The sequence below is a fragment of the Felis catus genome, chromosome B1 (genome assembly GCF_018350175.1).
Source record: "Felis catus isolate Fca126 chromosome B1, F.catus_Fca126_mat1.0, whole genome shotgun sequence".
In the NCBI taxonomy this organism is placed as follows: Eukaryota; Metazoa; Chordata; class Mammalia; order Carnivora; family Felidae; genus Felis; species Felis catus.
The window spans coordinates 160,243,896-160,262,802 of record NC_058371.1 but is presented as its reverse complement, the minus strand read 5'-3'; the positions used below and the strand labels follow the sequence as shown (position 1 = coordinate 160,262,802).

The window sequence follows — 18,907 nt, the reverse complement described above, 5'->3', positions numbered from 1 at the left end:
CTCTCTCTCTCTCTCTCTCTGACCCTGCCCCATTTGTGCACTCTCTCCCTCTCTCAAAAATAAAAATATTTTAAAAAGAAAAAGAAAATACAGAGAAGAAACCTGAAAAAAAACCCTCAACTTATCTCTGTTAAGTTTCTCCTAAACATTATCTGCACATACCTACTTGTTTCCTGGTGAGTTATTTTTATTCACAACACTTTTGACACCAGATGAGAGGTTTTTTTTCCCTCCTGACACCAAATACAGTGTCTTTTCCAAAACCACTTCTCTGAGGGGTCCATAATTCAATTAAGTTCTGACTCTAACTACCCAGAGTTACTGCAGACTCCACAGGTGAAGGGCTCAGTCCTACATGACTACTCCTACTTCAGATCTCAGTCACAAGTCCTGGGCCTCCCATACTTTCGATGGACCAACTATACATGACCTCTCTCAGATTAGATAATTTATTAGAATGGCTCACAGAAGTCAGGAAGGCACTAAGAGAGTGTAATAGGTTGAATGTTAGCCCTCCAAAAGATATGTATGTGTGTGTGAGGGACCCTGACCTTAGGCCCTGGGGTCCAGCAGTGAGCCTGACTCTGGTCTTCCATGTCCCATGGAGTGAAACTGGCCCATAACTGCAGTGTTTCACCCACCTTTTTGAATATATTTTATTTCGATTTTTATATATATATTTTTCAATATATGAAATTTATTGTCAAATTGGTTTCCATACAACACCCAGTGCTCATCCCAAAAGGTGTCCTCTAATTACTGTGGTTTAGGGCAAAGGGAAGACCAGGAATCATCTGGACTGATGGCTGTGGCACAGCCATTCTGCTATGATATTTATTTATGCCTCCCTGTTTTCAAAAGGGAGTTCAGCAAAAAAAATGTGTTTACTGTACATATTCAAGACTACAATAGCCATCTAGAGTACCTAAGTCACTGTCTCCTAGAAATACCATGAAACAACTCATTAAGGCACGTGGGAAAACAAACAAGACACACACAATGGAAACGATAATATATGAATGGCTGCAAAGTTATTCACAACCCACAGAGCAGTTACATGACATACTGAGATTAAGTACCTTTTCTGAGTGGAAGGCCTACTTGGGAGAGTAATGAACAGAAAGAAATTGAACTCCTCTCTGATCATCCAGAAAGTTTTAGGGGGAAAATGGAATTCTAGGATTTGACGACCTATACGGTTTCCTCAAGTAAGCGAGCTCTCAACAATCGGTTTATTTCAGTTTAATTCCATTCACAAACATTCATTGTGGTAGGTACTAGAGAGTATGTCAGCTGAGTAAAATGATCTGACTCAAAAAATTCACAGTTGGGGGTAGCAGAGAGAGACATGCAAATAATTACGTTTTCATGGAGTGAGCTATAACTCATGGAATCAAAACTTAATGATGTTATACTCATCATGATGGTACAAGTATAATAAATGTGTCTACTCAGAGCTTTACAGGGACATGGATGTGGCGGCAATAGTCAATTTTATTGGGTGGTTATCAGGGAAAGTAGCAAAGAAAACGTGATTTTTAGGTTGGACTTTTCGTGGTCAGCAGGCGAAGTTCAGCTAGCGTGTGGAGGCTTATTCGCTGCAGGGACCAAGGGCAGTGTTTTAACCCTCAGCCCAGTAGACTGTCAGCGAACCCGGCCAACGTGAAGATCACCGGGGGCATCCGCTGAGGTTCCGGGTTTGCCCGCCGTCAGGGGGCGCCGTGGCCGCGCGCCGTCCGGCCGTTGCGTTTCCGGGCTCCGGTGCCCAGCGCCGCCATCGGCCGCCGCGCGCTGCGAATCGCCTGCGGGTCCCGTTACCGGGGTAACCGCGGCGCCGACTCCGCGCAGGCTGGGACCTTCTCTCCGCGCCATTTTCAAACTGTCCCCGAGCCGGAGCCGGAGTCTAGGGCTGAAGGAGCCAGCGAGAGAGGCGAGGCCTGAGAGGTGATGCGGCCGCAGGCGGAGGGAGCGGCGGCCGGAGGTGCGGGTGAGTGCCGCCGCGGGGAAGGGAGGCCCGGGCGCGCCGGCGGCCTCCCCGCCGTGGCCTCCCCGGCGGTCCCCGCGGACCGAGCCCGGGCGCTGCCGGGAGGGAGGCCTCGCGGCCGCGGGAGGAAGTGAGGCCCGGCAGGGCGGGGCGCGTAGACTCCCTGCGGGCCCGCGTCCGACACCCCTTCACTTCGACACCCGGCGGTGAAGCCGCGGCCCGGAGGTGGTCCTGGAGCAACTCCAGCCGCCGGGTTTCCTCCCGCGCCCCTGGCCGCGGGCGTTTGTGCGGTGCGTGCACACCTGCCTGCTGCCAACTGATGGGTTGATTTAAAAGTTAAAGTGCCCTGTTGAGTAAGAACAGTACGTGCTCTTTGTAAAAAAACAAAGCATCCCAAGGTGTAGGACTAGAGCCGTTTGTTAACTTTTGTTTTGCATTTTCGAAAACATCCCCTGTCCTTTCCAGTCTCTACTATTTTAAGTTTGGCACTGAAGGACTTCGAGACAACCTAACTTAGCTTGGCCTTTTGTTTTGTTTTGAGCCCCTGTGCAGATGTGCACACAAGTCACTTTTGTAAAAACAAGATGTACTGGCTTTCAGACACCTGCTTTTCCCCAGAGTCAAGCTAGCGAGTGGTTCTAAACACATATGCGTGGAGGACCTCCAAACTTAACCTTTTTATATGGTTGTGCTAGAAAATTTGAGGAGAGCCACAGTGCTTGGGTGATGTAGGTGGGGGAAGACAGCAGCCCATAGGCGAGGAAAGCATAATACATGTTTTTTGTTCTTCCTGGGGGATATTAATCTTTTCTGTCTGCCCTGTGTTTCGATGATTTTTTGACTCATTTACATTCTGCCTCAGCCCGGATGTGAGGAAGTATTATTTCTGGGTAACCAAAGTTGGTAATAGACAAAGAGGAGAAATATTTGAGTGGTGAGGCCCTGCTAGTTCTTGGTTTGACAGGTGTTTTTCTTAATTTTTTTTAATGTTTATTTTTGAGAAACAGAGACAGACCTGAGTGGGGAAGGGGCAGAGAGAGAAGCAGACACAGAATCCAAAGCAGGCTCCAGGCTCTGAGCTGTCAGCACAGAGCCCAACATGGGGCCTGAACCCACCAACCGTGAGATCATGACCTGAGCCAAAGTCCGACCCTTAACAGACTGAGCCACCCAGGCGCCCCTTGACGGGTGTTTTTCTGATGTCTCCAGGAGTTTCTCCTGACCTGCATCAATCAGGTCCCTCTTGTGGAAGGAACCTAGAAAGTCCATGGAGACACAACTGAAAGAAAAGGTTAGCAAGAGCGTGGAGAGAAAAGATTTGTAGAAAGGAGTAATCAAGGAGAGGTACTACCTTAGAAGTGATTTGGTAAGTTGCTGCAGCTTGGTATAGATACTACACTTGATCTTAGCCAAAAGGCCAAGAAGGATTGCACCTTGGTAGAGAAACAAGAGTGCTGGACCAGGACTCAAGAGACCTGAATGCCCACCTGATTTGTGGCTTTGTAGTTTGGGAAAACTCTCTAGAGGCATCCTTTCCTTGCCTTTGAATTGGGAGGATGTCTAGTAGGCCCTGTCTCCCTTATAGGGCAAGTTGTGAGGATGAAATTTTGCATGTGTTCATATACATTAACATTTTATAAATTGTGAAAAACAATAGAGCTGTAAAACAAAAGTTTAATATGTCTTAGAAATATGAGTACTAGCACTATGTTTACCTGGTGAAGGTTAGAAAAGAGCAAAGGTTCTACACAAGCAATCTTTGGATAACTCCATTTTAGGGCAGATTGATAGAGAATATATTCACAAGCATTGAAAAAGGCAAGGATAAAAATATGTGTAGAACTACTTTATGTGTTTGTGTCTTTTTTCATGGAAGTAAAATTTACATGGTGAAATGCACAGATCTCAAGTGTACTATTTGAAAACCTTTGATAAATGCAGTACACCTGTGTAACTTGTACCCCAGTTAACATAATATTTTCATCACCCCAGAAAGTTCCTTTTTAAAGCTTCCAGCCAGTCTCCACCCACTCTGTTGACACAGGCTGACCCAGCCCACAGCTGTTCTGATTTCTATCTACATTGTTTCATTTTGCCTGTTCTTGAATTTCATGTAAATAGAACCATACAGTATATGTGTCTGGCTTCCATTGCTCAAATGTCCAAATTAATTCATGTGGTTGACATGTATCAGTAAATTCCTTCTCTTCCATTCCTGAGTAGGATTGTGTCAATGCCTCATAGTTTGTTTATACTTCTGCTGTTGATGGACATATATAGGTTGTTTCCAGTCTGGGACTATTATGAGTAAAGTTGTTATGAATATTCTTGTAGAGTCTCTTTGTGGATGTTTATTTTCATTTCCTTGAGTAAGTACCTGGCAATAGAATTACAGAGTTACAGGGTAGAAGTTTGTTTATAAGAAACTGCCAGACTTTTTTTCACAGTGATTTTACATTCCTGTCAGCAGTGTGAAGATTCCAATTGCTCCAAATCCTTGACAACATTTGGTCTTGTGCTTTTTATTTTAGCCATTCTAGTATGGGTGAAATTGTATACCTCATTGTGGTTTTAATTTGTATTTCCCTGATAACTAAAGGTGCTGGGCACCTTTTCCTATGATCGTTCCCATTCAGTTACCTTTTGCAAGGTGCCTATTCAAGTCTTTAGCCCATTTTCTTTTGGATGGGCTTTATTATTGAACTGTAAGTGTTCTTTATGTACCTCATATATAAATCCTTTATCAGATACTATGAATATTTTCTCCCATTCATTTGTTGTTTTGTTTTCTTAATGGAATATTTTGATGAGCAGACATTTTTAACTTGATGAAGTCTAAAAATTTACCAGGTTTTTCTTTTATATTTAGTGCTTTCAAAAAAGGCTTCTCGAAAGATTCTCTGCCTACCTCAGGTTTGGGAAAATATTCTTCTTTGTTTTCTTCTTTATTTTTTTAACTTTTACATATAGGCTTATAAAGAGAGATTTATTTTAGTGCAGCAATGTGACTATCATAAGTATTGCATTTAAATCAATCTAAATATTCCAGAAGGCTGCCTACCTGAAGAGAAACAAAAAGTAGTTGATTCATATTAAAATAATCTTTCCTTCTTACCATGACACAGTAATAATAACTATAATAACAGTAATGTTTTACTCCTTTCTTTTAGGGCTTTAATTTTGGGGAGTGAATAAAACTACTTTTGGAAGACAGGATGACTACAGCTGCAGAAAGAAAGTATATTAATATTAGAAAAAGATTGGATCAGTTGGGATACCGCCAGACTCTGACAGTGGAGTGTTTACCTTTGGTAGAAAAACTTTTCAGGTAAAGATGAAAATACAGTTCTAAACCTGTGTGATCCTTAATCCCATTTATCTAGTTTCTATTGAACTTCGTATTACGGTGAAGAAATGGGTGGATTTTTTTGGTTTTTGTTTTTATAAAGTCCTTCAATCATCTGAAGCTCATTATTCTTAGATCCTGCTTCCATATCATCAGTTCAAGTCCTCCACATTGCAAAACTCTCAGGGTCACCATTCACACTATACTGTTCAGAGTAGACATTTCTGAGAGTTTTCTCTGTGAATAGAATTACAATTTTTTTATGTGATTTTTCTGATACAGTTGGGAGTTCTATGTCTGCCTCTCTGGTCTTTTAATTATTGTGATTTGATAATCGTTCTCCATTATGTGGTTGGTCATTATTTTAGTGGTTACATGTTACTTTAAGTGAAAGATTCTGTGTGATTTTTGTTCTTTTCTACATGAGTTGTTACTGTGATTTGAGACAGGAACAGGGAAATTGCTTGGGAAGCTTTTGCAGTAGGGCTCAAGCTGTGATGATGGTAAGGAGAGACTGGAGGGGGATACTTGGTGGGCTTTATTATGGCTTCCAGAACTCTTCATGATGTAGTTCTAGGTCTGCGATTCAGGGTTGTAGGGTAAAGTGTGTTTAACTTTCAAAAACTGGCAGACTTTTTATATAGTGATTTTGTTCTACAGCTTCATCTCCCATGTATGTAACCATTTGAAGCTCCCCAGACATAAGTGTACTCTCACCCTTGATCTCCATGTGTTATTCTGTCTGCCTGGGAAATCCCTCTCTCCTCTCCCTCCTGCCCATGCTCATTTAGCTGTAATGGCCTGCAGCAGTCTGTCACATCTGCTGAATGTTACCTTCACTACTTAAATCATTGTTGGAAACCTGTTCTTGTGTTTCCTTTAGAATGCAAACTCTTTAAGACTAGAGACTGACTTTATCTCTGCTCTACCTAGGACAGGCTGAACATATAGTTGGCACTGAAATCGTTGTTGAGTTTATCATATAGTATTAAAACCTGACAAACTGTCAATAGGATAGAAGCTCCATGATAATGTGTTCTATATTGTGTTCCCTGCTCAGTAAATACTGATGTATGAATATTCTGGTCTGTGTGCTTAGAGGTAAGGAGCACGTGCGCACTCATACACGATCGGGTGAGGGGCAGAGAGAGGGAAGAGAGAATCCCAAGCATTCTTGGAGCAGGTATCACAAACTGTGAGATCAGGACCTGAGTTGAAATCTAGAGTTGGATGCTTAACTGACTGAACCACCACCCTGTTTTTAGATTTCATCTTACTTAGCATTAACATTTAACATTTTTAGAAATATATTTTTAGTTATTAAAAGTTAAGAGAATGTTTCCTTGTATTTATATTTTATATAATTTCAGTGACCTAGTTCATACAACAGAAAGTCTTCGGAAATCAAAATTATCTGCTGTGAAAGCTGAAAAAGAAAGTGCCAATTTTGATTTTGTTTTGGAACCTTATAAACTTGAAAATGCAAGATTGATAAAGGAAAATAATGAATTATACCTGGAATTAATGAAACTGAGAGAACAATCAAGCCAACATATTAAAGGTAAAATTTTGTGATTTTTAAAATGTAATATTTTTTTCCTTTTTTGTTTTATATGTAGGGAAGGCGTCTATGCAGAAATGTGATAGTCTTCCCCCCTGACAGTCTTGAAATAATGTAGAGTGTGTCAAAGAGTTCCCAACAAGGAAAATAAATTTGCATTTCATAGCTATATTCTTCTTCACTATATGTGGATGAAATCTTTAGAATTAAAATTTCTATAGAAAAAAAGCACAGGATAGGGAATATAGTCACTGATACTGCAGTAGCATTGTATGGTGACAGATGGTAGCTACACTTGTGGTGAGCATAGCATAACTTATAGAGAAGCTGAATTCCTGTGTTGCATACCTGAAAATAACGCAACGTTTGTCACCTATACTCAAAAAAAATTTTTTTGTTACTTTTTTAAATGTTTATTTTTGAGGGGGCGGGGCAAGGGCAGAGAGAGAGGGAGACACAGAATCTGAAGCAGGATCCAGGCTCTGAGCTCTCAGCACAGAGCCCAACACGGGGCTTGAATCCATGAACTAGGAGATCATGACCTGAGTCGAAGTCAGACACTTAACTGACTGAGCCACTCAAGTACCTCCCCCCAATTTTTTTAATTAATAAAAAAATAAAATTACTGTAGAAAATATTAAGTGCTGAAACTAAAGAAATGTCCTTGAAACAACCTCTTACTGAAAGTAAGAGAACTAAAGTGAGGTGAGAATCTTCTATCATTTGGAATCTTTAATGCCTTGTCTTTGAACTCAAAGATTGTATAGAATGATTTTGGGGCGCCTGGGTGGCTCAGTGGGTTGCACGTCCGACTTTGGCTCAGGTCATGATCTCACGTTTGTGGGTTCGAACCCTGCATCAGGCTCTGTGCTGACAGTTCAGAGCCTGGAGCATGCTTCAGATTCTGTGTCTCCCTTTCTCTCTGCCCCTCCCCTGCTCATGCTCTGTGTATGTGTGTCTCTCTCAAAAAAGGAATAAACATTAATAAGTTTTTTTAAAAAAGGATGATTTCAAAGTCCTGGACAGAGGGTAATTGTATGGCTATCTTATTATAAATTCTTGTTATATTCAGTAGAAAGCCCTAATACCTGGCATGAATTCATAATCCCTCAGCTTCATACCCAGTTTACTAAGTTGGAGCAAAAGCCATAACTTAAGCCACATAGCAGAAAAAAAATATAATTCCCTGTTTTGTTTAGTGACTTATTTGCAGTTTTGTTAACAGTGGTAGAAAAGGTAATAGCCTTTCAAACAAAGCTTGGCTAAGAATTGGATGGAGCCTTTCAAATTAATGCGACTTTTTGTATTTTGTGAAATGGAAGGACTTAACTGATTTCTTGATCTGTAAAATAGTTTTTGAATCTTTTTCATTTTAAGAGTTGAAAACTACATTGAAGAAGTGTGCACGTGAAACAGCTGATCTGAAGTTTCTAAATAACCAATATGTTCATAAACTCAAACTTTTAGAAAAAGAGAGTAAAGCTAAGAATGAAAGAATTCAACAACTTCAAGAAAAGAATTTGCATGCTGTAGTACAAACTCCAGGTAGGTCTGTTCCTTCTCAAAACAAATTGTACACACCTAATCTTTTAAAGATATTAAAGCTGTTGACCAAAATAGGACTTTGGATTTTCATGCTTAGACTTTAGTACTTGAAAAGATGATCTTGGATCATCACATAAACTTTTAAATTTATTTCTGAAGATCCAGCTATCCAGCTAGTATTTTATGCATGTGTTTAAGAACTTATATAATAGTAGCTTCTTAGGTATAAGTAGTCTAACTTCAGTGCCCAGAGTTTTATTTCCTTCATCATTATTTTAAGTTCCTTTTTTAAATTATTGGTATCATTATTATTTTTTTTCCAAGCCAAATTGTCCGCAGCGTTATTAAAGATACTTTTCATAAACAATCATGGTATTTCAGGGAGGACAGGGGCAGTCAGTCGTTAACAGTGTACAACAACTTTCAAACTCCTTTGAAATAGACTTCCAAATTCAATGGACTACCAAAATCAGAAAGCCACTATAAAACCTAGTGAAGTCTTCATTTGATGCTCTGAACAGGAAAGGTTCAGGGTAAAGATTGACATTTCACATTTAGCATGTTGTTTAACAACTTTTCACAAGCCGGCCCTGACTTTCAGGAAATGAAATGAAAGTGGCAGAATTATCAATCTGAAGATCCACAAGCTATAAAAGGAACTCTTTGATGGCAGCCATGTCAATATTATCATTATTATTTTAGTTGTAAAGATAATCTGTACTCATCAAAAATTTGGAAATGATCTATTTACCTATTTCTTAGTTTATTTTTACTGTTTTTCAGCTTTATACTCAGTAGTTCTCGAGCAGGACAAAAGAAATGATGGGGCATATCCATAGTTGAGGGTGGTCAGGCATAAAGTTGGTTGAAGAATCTCTAGTACCAGTGACAAGATCATCAAGATGTCTGAATGACGGGATGAAGATTATTGAGAGTGAGTGAGGTGTAGGAAAATGCTGGATCATGAGATGAGGTGGAGAGTGAGGGATTAGGAGCACAGTGAGAACCAGGAGTGATTTGGTCAGAATGAAGAGTGTGATGAAGGGAGATCTATATGCTGGCACAGTTCCAAGTGTTGACAAAGACCACACATAGTCATCTTGTGTGCCTGTAGCCGAGTGGAATCCATGAGGATTGAAATGGCAAGAGATGAGATGGAGAGGGGGACTTTGGGCTAAAGGCAGAAAAGATCGAGAAACATGGAAAAGGTCTCAGAAGTAACTAGATTAAAGTGGAGAAAGAGGATGGTCAGATTTCCTGAGAAAAGAGTGGGGCAGATTCCAGAGAGATTCAGGAGGTGGAATCTATAGAATTTAGTGACTGAGTATGAGGGACTTGGGAAGTAGAAGAATTCCCAGATTTCTGTTTCTAGTGAATGAGTGGGTAGATGATGGTAACATTTTTAAGATTGAGAAGGTGGAAAGCAGAGCAGGAGTTCACTTTTGCATGTGTTGTATGTTATACTAGTGGACCATCTGCATTGAGATTTCTAGTATGCAGTGGGATTTGTGGTGTAGATCTGTTCTTAGAAGTGTGGTCCCAGGGGCACCTGGGTAGCTCAGTCGGGTAAGCATCCAACTCTTGATTTCAGCTCAGGTCATGAAATCACAGTTCGTGAGGGGTCATGAGATCAAGCCCCACATGGGGCTCTGCCCTGAATGTAGAGCCTACTTGGGATTCTCTCTTTCCCTTTCTCTCTGCCCCTCCTCCATTCACATGCTTGCTCTCTTGCTCTTTCTCTCAAAATAAATAAATAAACTTAAAAAAAAAAAAAAAAAAAGAAGTGTGGTCCTAGATGAAGATTTGAATTTGGGAGTCATTGGAGTATCATGGGAATTGAAGCTATGGATGTAATTGGAATTAGCTAGTGAGATTGTGTAGACTGGGAAGAGAGGAGAACCAAAGACAGACCCTAGGGAAGTTGGCATTTAACTTCCTTGGACTGTGGAAGGAGAGGGTCTTTGTAAGAAGCTGAGAGCTTCCAAGGAGCAACCAAGGAGAAAAACCAGGAGGTAAGGGAAGGAAATAATGGTTTGCCTTGTATAGGTGTGTAACTAGAAACAAGTCATTTAAATACTTTTGACCCAGTTTCTTCATCCTCAAAATGAGGTAAGTGCATACAAAATTTGTTAGGATTCTAATGAAGACAAGGTTGTGGACTGTGTTTGTTCTTCCTGACGATAGATTTGTCTTTCAAGCGCATGTCTAATCTTGGCCAGATGCTGACAAAGGTAAACTATCCATTTAATTTGGACCAAGACAGTATGTATCTACCCATAAAAAGAAATTACTCCTGCTAGTTTCAAGGATAATTAAGTAGACATTTCCCACTAATTCAGGTTGTAGCATCATTTTATATTATAGATGACTTTTATTATATACTAATTTTGCTACATAAAGTTTCTTTTATCTGCTCTTTTGGCATTGCTTAATAAACATTTCTGTTTTAGCTATTACTTCCCTAAGCTTCTCGTTTGATAGTTTTCTGCTGGTGATGATTTCTTGAGCTCATAATAGGAAATACCACAGGGCACACTCAACTTTTAATCTTGCCAAAGTCTTGTCCCCATCTAGTGGAGGAATAGATTAAATCTGGGTATATGTACCAAGCATGCAGAAAATAAAACTTGTCTTATAACCATGTCTTGTTGAGGTTTTCAGGAATGCATTGTATAGTTAAAGATCAGGGTGTGAGGGGGGGAGATAGTTTATTGCTAGGTTTTATGAGCTAGAGGCATACTTTATAACAAAAAGCCTAACCTTCTGGAATATTTAATTTTAAGACAGTGTTTTGTTTCTTTTAAATGTTTTTGAAGTACACATTTGTTTTTAGGTGGCAAGAAAAGAAGTATTGCTTTCAGGCGCCAGCGTATGCAGATAGACGAACCAGTCCCTCCCTCCGAAGTCAGTTCATATCCAGTTCCTCAGCCAGATGACCCTTACATTGCAGACCTCCTGCAAGTGGCTGATAACAGGTGCATTAAATAATTTTTTGCTAGTTTCAGTTAATCAACTTGATTATAAGTTTCTCGATGTAGGGCTTCAGTCTTCTTGACTGTTGTATCTCTAGGGCCTACCACAGAATTTTGTATAAGCACTCAAGAAGTACTTTCTGAATGTATCTTCAATATAGAATGTTTTTACTTGTTTTGAAACTTTGATCTCAAATAGATCATAAATCTGATGTTTCTGTTCATATCTGCTTTAAAATAATTTATTGCCATCTAGAACCTATTTTAGTAGCATTGCTTTAATATTTAGTTTCATTGCCCAATTCATCTTTTACAGGACTCTATTCAGATTATGTCAAATGCCAACGAACCTGAATAGATTTGTAACTGGCTTTGACATTTTTGCTTCATGATTCTCTAACTCTATGTACTTGTTTTTCCTTATATTGGAATCAGATATAAATTCCATTTTAATTGAAACTTCATTAAACACCGAGAAAAGCACAATGTAAGTGTTTTGGGGATGTAAAGATGAGTAAGATAGTATTGCTTTTGAGAAGCTTATATTCTAACAGTAAAAATGAGACAAGAGAAATACATAGAATGCCATTAAGAAAATTATAAGGGGTTCATAGGAGCAAGAGAACACTAGTGACAGCCTCTATGGTCATAGCTGGAGACACATTCTAAAATACGTACTATACTAGTAGAAATGGTTAGTGCAGATAACTTTATTTTTTAGATTATGTAAAAAGCATGCAGGAGTTTTTTCACTTTATTAATCTCAATATAACAATCCAAAGGAACATTACTTGAGGTACTAATTAGGATCTCTTAGTTATTCTTTTTTTTTTTTTTTTTTTTTTTTTTAAAGTTTATTTATTTTTGAGACAGAGAGAGACAGAGCATGAACGGGGGAGGGTCAGAGAGAGGGAGACACAGAATCTGAAACGGGCTCCAGGCTCTGAGCTGTCAGCACAGAGCCCGACGCGGGGCTCGAACTCACGGACCGCGAGATCATGACCTGAGCCGGAGTCAGCCGCTTAACCGACTGAGCCACCCAGGCACCCCTCTCTTAGTTATTCTTATGCAGTGCTACATAACTATAATTATCTGACCTTAATTGTGTAGTATTTTGTGTTTTGTTTTTCTGTTACAGTTGTAACCTAGGACTTCCCAGACAGCCTGTTAGTATATTTAAGGAGGCTTTTGGTCTGCATATATGTCAGTTTCTGTCATTATCTTTTCTCCTTAAAACGTTTCTTTTCTATCAAACCATCATGGGTGGCATTAGTCTCTTAAACATCTTGTTTGTTTTCATTTGCACGTATACATAGCTTGTATGCAGAGTCATTCATGTGCATATATATGAGTGCAGTTGCATACATACTCTTCTAAACTTAGATAAGCAGGAAATGTTGGTTCCAGTAACAGCAGGGACAGGGTATGTCCAGCCTCACTGACTCTACTCCATGGAAAATCTCTCTTAAAAGCAGAACTGGCTTCAGGCTTTATTTTTGCAGTATGAAAGTGGTTATGTCATATTTATGTTAATGTTTGGCAAAGTTTGATATAGTACAAATACATTTGAGCAGTTGTACAATTCAGATAATTTAGACAAATCTTGATTTTGTTAGAATTAACAAGTTCCAGAAAGCAGTAGGTTTTTGCTGTAGATACTTGGTAAATTGTAGTATTTCTCAATATTTTTCTTCTCCAGGATTGCAGGGTAGTTCATTAGAAAATACAAGGTCATTCAGAAAACACACTTTGATCCCTTATTTCACTTAATAATATTGTGAATTCTGCACTACACCCTCTAGTTTCTTGAACCTAAGAATTGACAGCAGTACCTCGAAGAGTTTTGTTGTTGTTCTTTGGTTTTTTTTTTTTTTTTAATGTTTGTTTATTTTTGAGAGAGAGAGAGAGAGAGAGACAGAGTGTGACCCAGGGAGGGCAGAGAGAGGAGGAGACACAGAATCCAGAGCAGGCTACAGGCTCTGAGCTGTTAGCACAGAGCCCCGACCAGGGCTCCAACCCATAGACCCAGACCACGAGATCATGACCTGAGCTGAAGTCAGACGCCCAACTTACTGAGCCACCAAGGTGCGCCCCTCAAAGAGTTTTAAGGATCAAAATGCAATAGTAGGCATAATGTATCTGGTTACAAATTATTTACCGCTCAGGATTTTTTTTATCCATTCTTAGAATATAAAATTAAATCTGCAAGATAATGTTACTCTGATTATATTGTGCTTGGGAACCCTTTGGCACAGCACTTCATACTTTACTGAGAAATAGAAAGTAGAGAATTTATAGGACAACACATCTAGTTTCATTTCTTGTTATTTTGTATTTCTCAACAAAACTATATTGGCACTAGTTATAAATGTGTTTCAGAATTCAAGAACTTCAAGAGGAAGTCCACCAGTTACAAGAAAAGTTAGCAATGATGGAAAGTGAACTGCGAGATTATAACCAGCAGGTAGGATTTTTATATACTTGCATAGTAGGGATGCATGGTCGCCTTGTTGGGATGGGTATGCTGTGATTGTAAATAAAATTGGGTTATATTTGGGATTATTGATACTGAGTTTGTATACAGCTTTTATCTTTTCTACCAGTTTCTTAATAAGGATAGTAGCTGGAGTAGCTTAGATGGCTTTAGAGCAAACAGTCCAGTCCCTTCATTATGCATTGAGGTAAATAGCAGTTTTTTGTTGTTTTTTTTTTTCTTCTGGTGAGTCATCTATCTCCCTAAATATCTTAATTATATTACTTGTTTCCATCTTGGGAGGTATTTTATTGAAGTGTATTATGCTTTAAAGTGGTATCTTAAATAACTTTTTTGCTCTTACTGTAGATTTTGTCATCTTGAACAGAAGTCTTTTTGAGAGTGGTACCATATTTTTTGTTGTGTATTCTCTATAAGAACTAGTAAAATAGTTCTCTGAAGAAGTAGGGGAATTGATATAATATGCAGGGTTAGATCATAACCATAATAAGCTTTGTTCTTTTATACCTTCTGTTGGTATTTTGGCAAATTCTGATTTGTATAACTACAGCTTTCTTTCTTAATATGCTTACTGAAGCTTAAATTGGGTAACATGTTTTTCATTTTCTGCACATGACTTTTTTTGGAGTGAAGTGATCTGCACATACAAATATAAATGTAACTTACATGTTGATGTAACTGTGAAGTTTATAAAGTACTTTGAAGATTATTCAGATAAAAATGGAGTAAAAGGATTGTGATAATGTCAACCAAAAAACTTACTATATGGAGATTGAAAATATCAAATATGCACAAGTTGAATGTTGTTATTTTTTAATTTATAATCACACTTCATCACATTTTTTTCCAAGTACTTTATGAACATAAGCTGACCAGCCTTTACCATCTTTGTGAGGTGGCTGAGGTGTTTGGAGAAAATAGCCCGACCATTCTGATTGAAACCATCAATTTATTGTGGTTATCAATCTTAGTTGAATCCACTCAGCTGCCTGTCTTCTTTTTTTTTTTTTCTTTTTGCTTGAGTTTGTTCTGTTTTTCTCAGTCTATGTTCCAAATGTTGCTGTTCTCCTCAAGCTCTTTCACCAACCTATAATAAATACCCTTGTTGTCAAGATACCACCTTGTCTCAACTTCCTATCTCTACATTTAAATTTAACAATGTTAGGGCACCTGGGTGGCTCAGTTGATTTAGTGTCCAACTCTTGATTTCAGCTCAGGTCATGACGTCACAGTTTCTGGGTTTGAACCCCGCATTGGGCTCTGTGCTGATAGCGTGGAACCTGCTTAGAATTCTCTATTTCTGCCCCTCCCTGCTCACATTTTCTCTCCCCCCCACCAAAAAATAAATAAATAAACACTTTTAAAAAATAAAATCATCAGCGTTCACACTCAGGCTCTCCAGACTTAATGAGTAGTGTGGTGTTCTTCCTGTTCTACCTGTGTGTGTGGCTCTATTCCCTCCCTTCTTATTTGCTTTAATCGATTTTTCTTTTTCTTTTCTTTTTTTTTTTTTAAACAAACTCATATATGGCCACTTTATAACTAGTAATGCTTTAAATCTTCCTAACAGTCCTAGAGGGAGGTGCTATCATGGTCATTGCTAACATCCCTTAAAAAGATCTCTTTTAGAGGTGCCTGAGTGGCTCAGTTGGTTAAGTGTCCAACTCTTGATTTTGACTAAGGTCATGATCTCCTGGTTTGTGAGTTTGAGCTCCACACTGGGCTCTGCACTGCAGAGCCTGCTTGGAATTCTGTTTCTCCCTCTCTCTCTCTGCCCCTGCCCACTCATGCTCTTTCTGTCCCTCAAAATAAATAACTTAAACATTAGTAATAATAAAAATTTTTGAAAAAAGATCTCCTTTATTTAACTCTTGCTAAAGCCCCTCTTGTTAATGCCCCTCTTGCTAATGCTGTCTCCTCCCTCATGTAAACTTCTCTAAAGAGTATCTTACTCTTCTGTCTCCACTTCTTTACCTCTGGATCTCCTGTTGCCTTCTGGCTTCTGCTTCCCATTACATAAATGGGTTTAGTAATGACATCAGTGACGTTAATTGCTAGATCCAAAAGGATACTTTTAGTCTCCATTTCCTTGACCCCTTTATAGTATTTGGCATTATTGATAATTTCTCTTTGAAACCATCCCATGACTCGTTTTCTTTCAGTTTCCCCTTTTTAAAAAATCTCTTATAATTTCTTCTTTGCTTTTTCTCTCTGCCCTTTCCCTGAAATATTACTGTTTTTCAGGATTCTGTCTTTGACTCCTTTCCCTGTATATTTTCTCAGAAGGTCTCATTTACTCTCTTAAAATATTCTCTGTATGTTGATGACTTCCTAGTCTTTCTGGCTCAAATCTCTGCAGAGGTCCAGACCCGTATGTTCAATTTTATACTGGGCATTTCCACTTGGATGAAAGCTGTTTGTACCATATGTCTGGTACTGAACTTGTTATCTTCTGCCTCAACTCTTGTTTTTTTTCCCCTATATTCTCTATGTTCTTTGGTGGCATCACCATCTGCCCAAGCCAACATTCTGTAGTCTTTCTAGATCTCCTTCTCTTCCCTTCACATACCACTCACCAAATTCTGTCACTTCTATGTACTTTGTAAACTTACTTCTTCTGCTCATCTCACTGTTCTATTTTACACCTTATTCATCTCTCATTCATTCCTCCAATAGGTCTCCCTACCTCTGATTTTATTCTTACTCATCTTTTAGTGCAGAGCAATCTTTCTCCTTAGCAAAGTATTCAGTACTTAATCATAATTAGTTCCTGACTGATTCTTCAGACCCAACCATAAGTTCCCTTGTATATTCAGTCTTGCCGAGCCATTTCTGCTCATACCATGTGGCTTTATGTTTCTGTGTCACTGCCTGGAACATTCCTCCTTTCTTCTTTCTCTTCATAGCATAATTTATAACCTTTTTGGGCATATGTATTTGATAAAGCCTTCACTAATTTCCATAGGCATATGGGTATATCATGGAGAGTAAATCGGTTTATTCCCTTAATCACTTTCGTGTCATATATCTATTTATTCTACCACTGAACAACATACTACAGCAATTATTGATTTACTTGCTAGTTTTCTTGGTAAAGCTGTGTTCCTGAAAGTTAGAAATCATGTTTTATTCATCTTCATATACCTAGAATTGTGCTCAATATTGTTGAATTGAGTGCTTGGTTTTAGCTTTCAGTGTTTTTGAAAAAACACTGCAAATGTGTACATCCATTTTTCCAAATTCGTGCATGTAAGTGTGATTTCATGGTTGATAGTGATCTCTGTGATTTTGTGTGTGTTGTTTTCTAAATAATAATTAAATTCACCCCAACTTCCTATCCTTTTTAATATTGAGTTTCAGTAGTAATTCTTTCTGTTCTACATTTATTCATTTATTCTACATTTATTCCACTAGGCACTGAAGTCACTCAGACTCCATTCTAGTACTCAATCATTTCTTTTTATATCAATATTGCCTAATCTTGGAGGAGGGGGGGAAGAAACCAAAAAATTAAAATTAATTAGGAAAAATCTATTCAATAGAAATACTTACGAAAACTTTGTTGACATTCTTATTTTGACATTTTTCTCTGTTTATTTTTGCTCTGTGTATATGCATTTTATAATCCCATATTGGTGTGGATACATGTATGAGTGTTAATCTCTTATATACATTGTGAAGCATAAGAGAAATGGAAGTATATCCAAGGAAGTGTCCAGTGTTAATTATTTCAGTTTAAAGCAAATTTTTTAAAATTATAGCATGATTTTATGTCTTCAGATTGAGCTAAGAGAACGAGAGATAGAACGACTATCAGTTGCATTGGACAGTGGCCGTTCCCCTGATGTCCTCTCTCTGGAGACTAGAAACAAAACCAATGAAAAGCTTATTGCTCATTTAAATGTTCAGGTAATGACATTTATAATTATTTCACTGAGTATATACAATCGTTAAGTGTTTGTAACAGTTCATTGATTTGTAAAAGTAACAGAGTTGTTTACCAGTTATACAGTGGGAAAAATCTGATAGAGCCAAACTATCCAGAAATAGGATACAACTATTGAAAAATCATGTTTTAAAAAGATAGTTAATGAGGCAGAAAGATATATACACCATAATGTTAAATATTTAAAAGGAGAATAGGGGTACCTGAGTGGCTCAGTTGGTTAAGCATCTGACTCTTGATTTCAGCTCAGGTCATGATCTCATGGTTCGTAAGTTTGAACCTGGTTGGGATTCTTTCTCTCTCCCTCTCTCTCTGCCCTTCCCCAGCTAGCACACTCTCTCGTTCTCTCAAAATAAATAAACATCAAAAAAAAATTAGAGGAGGAGAATAAACCGTAGACACAATGGGATCTTCAGTTTGCTTTTTAAAAATGTGCGTATGAACTTAGAGAAAACACTGGAAGAGAATACACTAAAATATACGAACAGCTTATCTTTGTGTGATGAGATATTCTTTTTTATTTTCTTTGTTTTTGAAGTTTTTGTATTTCTTTTATAATATCAAAAAGATTTGTAGAAAGAAATCCAAAAAATTAAACATGTAATTGATTCCCTTGCCATGTGTCTGACCTAGGAGTAAAAGAACAGGAGAGTTCCATAAACCATGTTACATCACCTTTAGAAATTTAGACATGTCATTGCTGACTGGACCAGAACCAGAATAGTAAGTCATGAATATCAATACTAGCCCTAGAGCAGTGCTGTCCAATACAAATATGATATGAGCCACATATGTAATTTAAAATTTTCTGGGAGCGCCTGGGTGGCTCAGTTGGTTTAAGCATCCAGCTTCAGCTCAGGTCATGATCTCATGGTCCGTGGGTTCGAATCCTATGTCAGGCTCTGTGCTGACAGCTCAGAGCCTGGAGCCTGCTTCGGATTCTGGGTCTCCCTCTCTCTCTGCCCCTCCTCTGCTTGCATTCTGTCTGTGTGTCTTTCAAAAATAAACATTAAAAAAATTTTTTTTTAATTTTCTAGTAACCAGATTAAAATAAAATAA

The 18,907-nt window shown here is 38.5% G+C and overlaps 1 protein-coding gene and 1 pseudogene across 8 annotated transcripts in view; one reads left to right on the top strand and one right to left on the bottom strand.

The window, feature by feature from the left end:
- Nucleotides 1–1,843: 1,843 nt before the first annotated feature.
- The window catches only part of CEP135 (centrosomal protein 135), a 70,224-nt gene continuing 53,160 nt past the window's right edge, over nucleotides 1,844–18,907 (top strand). For 3 of the 8 annotated variants that reach the window (XM_023253091.2, XM_023253092.2, XM_023253093.2), the window contains exons 1-7: nucleotides 1,849–1,987; nucleotides 5,155–5,312; nucleotides 6,701–6,891; nucleotides 8,269–8,436; nucleotides 11,270–11,411; nucleotides 13,788–13,872; nucleotides 17,683–17,811. In XM_023253091.2, coding sequence (XP_023108859.1) covers nucleotides 5,200–5,312; nucleotides 6,701–6,891; nucleotides 8,269–8,436; nucleotides 11,270–11,411; nucleotides 13,788–13,872; nucleotides 17,683–17,811 — 828 coding nt within the window. In that variant the 5' untranslated portion in view covers nucleotides 1,849–1,987; nucleotides 5,155–5,199. Of the gene's footprint in view, nucleotides 1,988–2,256; nucleotides 2,275–3,193; nucleotides 3,351–5,154; nucleotides 5,313–6,700; nucleotides 6,892–8,268; nucleotides 8,437–11,269; nucleotides 11,412–11,843; nucleotides 11,896–13,787; nucleotides 13,873–17,682; nucleotides 17,812–18,907 lie in introns of those variants that run through there. The other 5 variants (XM_023253094.2, XM_045056351.1, XM_045056350.1 and 2 more) reach the window with 5 other exon arrangements.
- On the bottom strand, nucleotides 3,324–3,413 carry LOC111560377 (annotated as a pseudogene).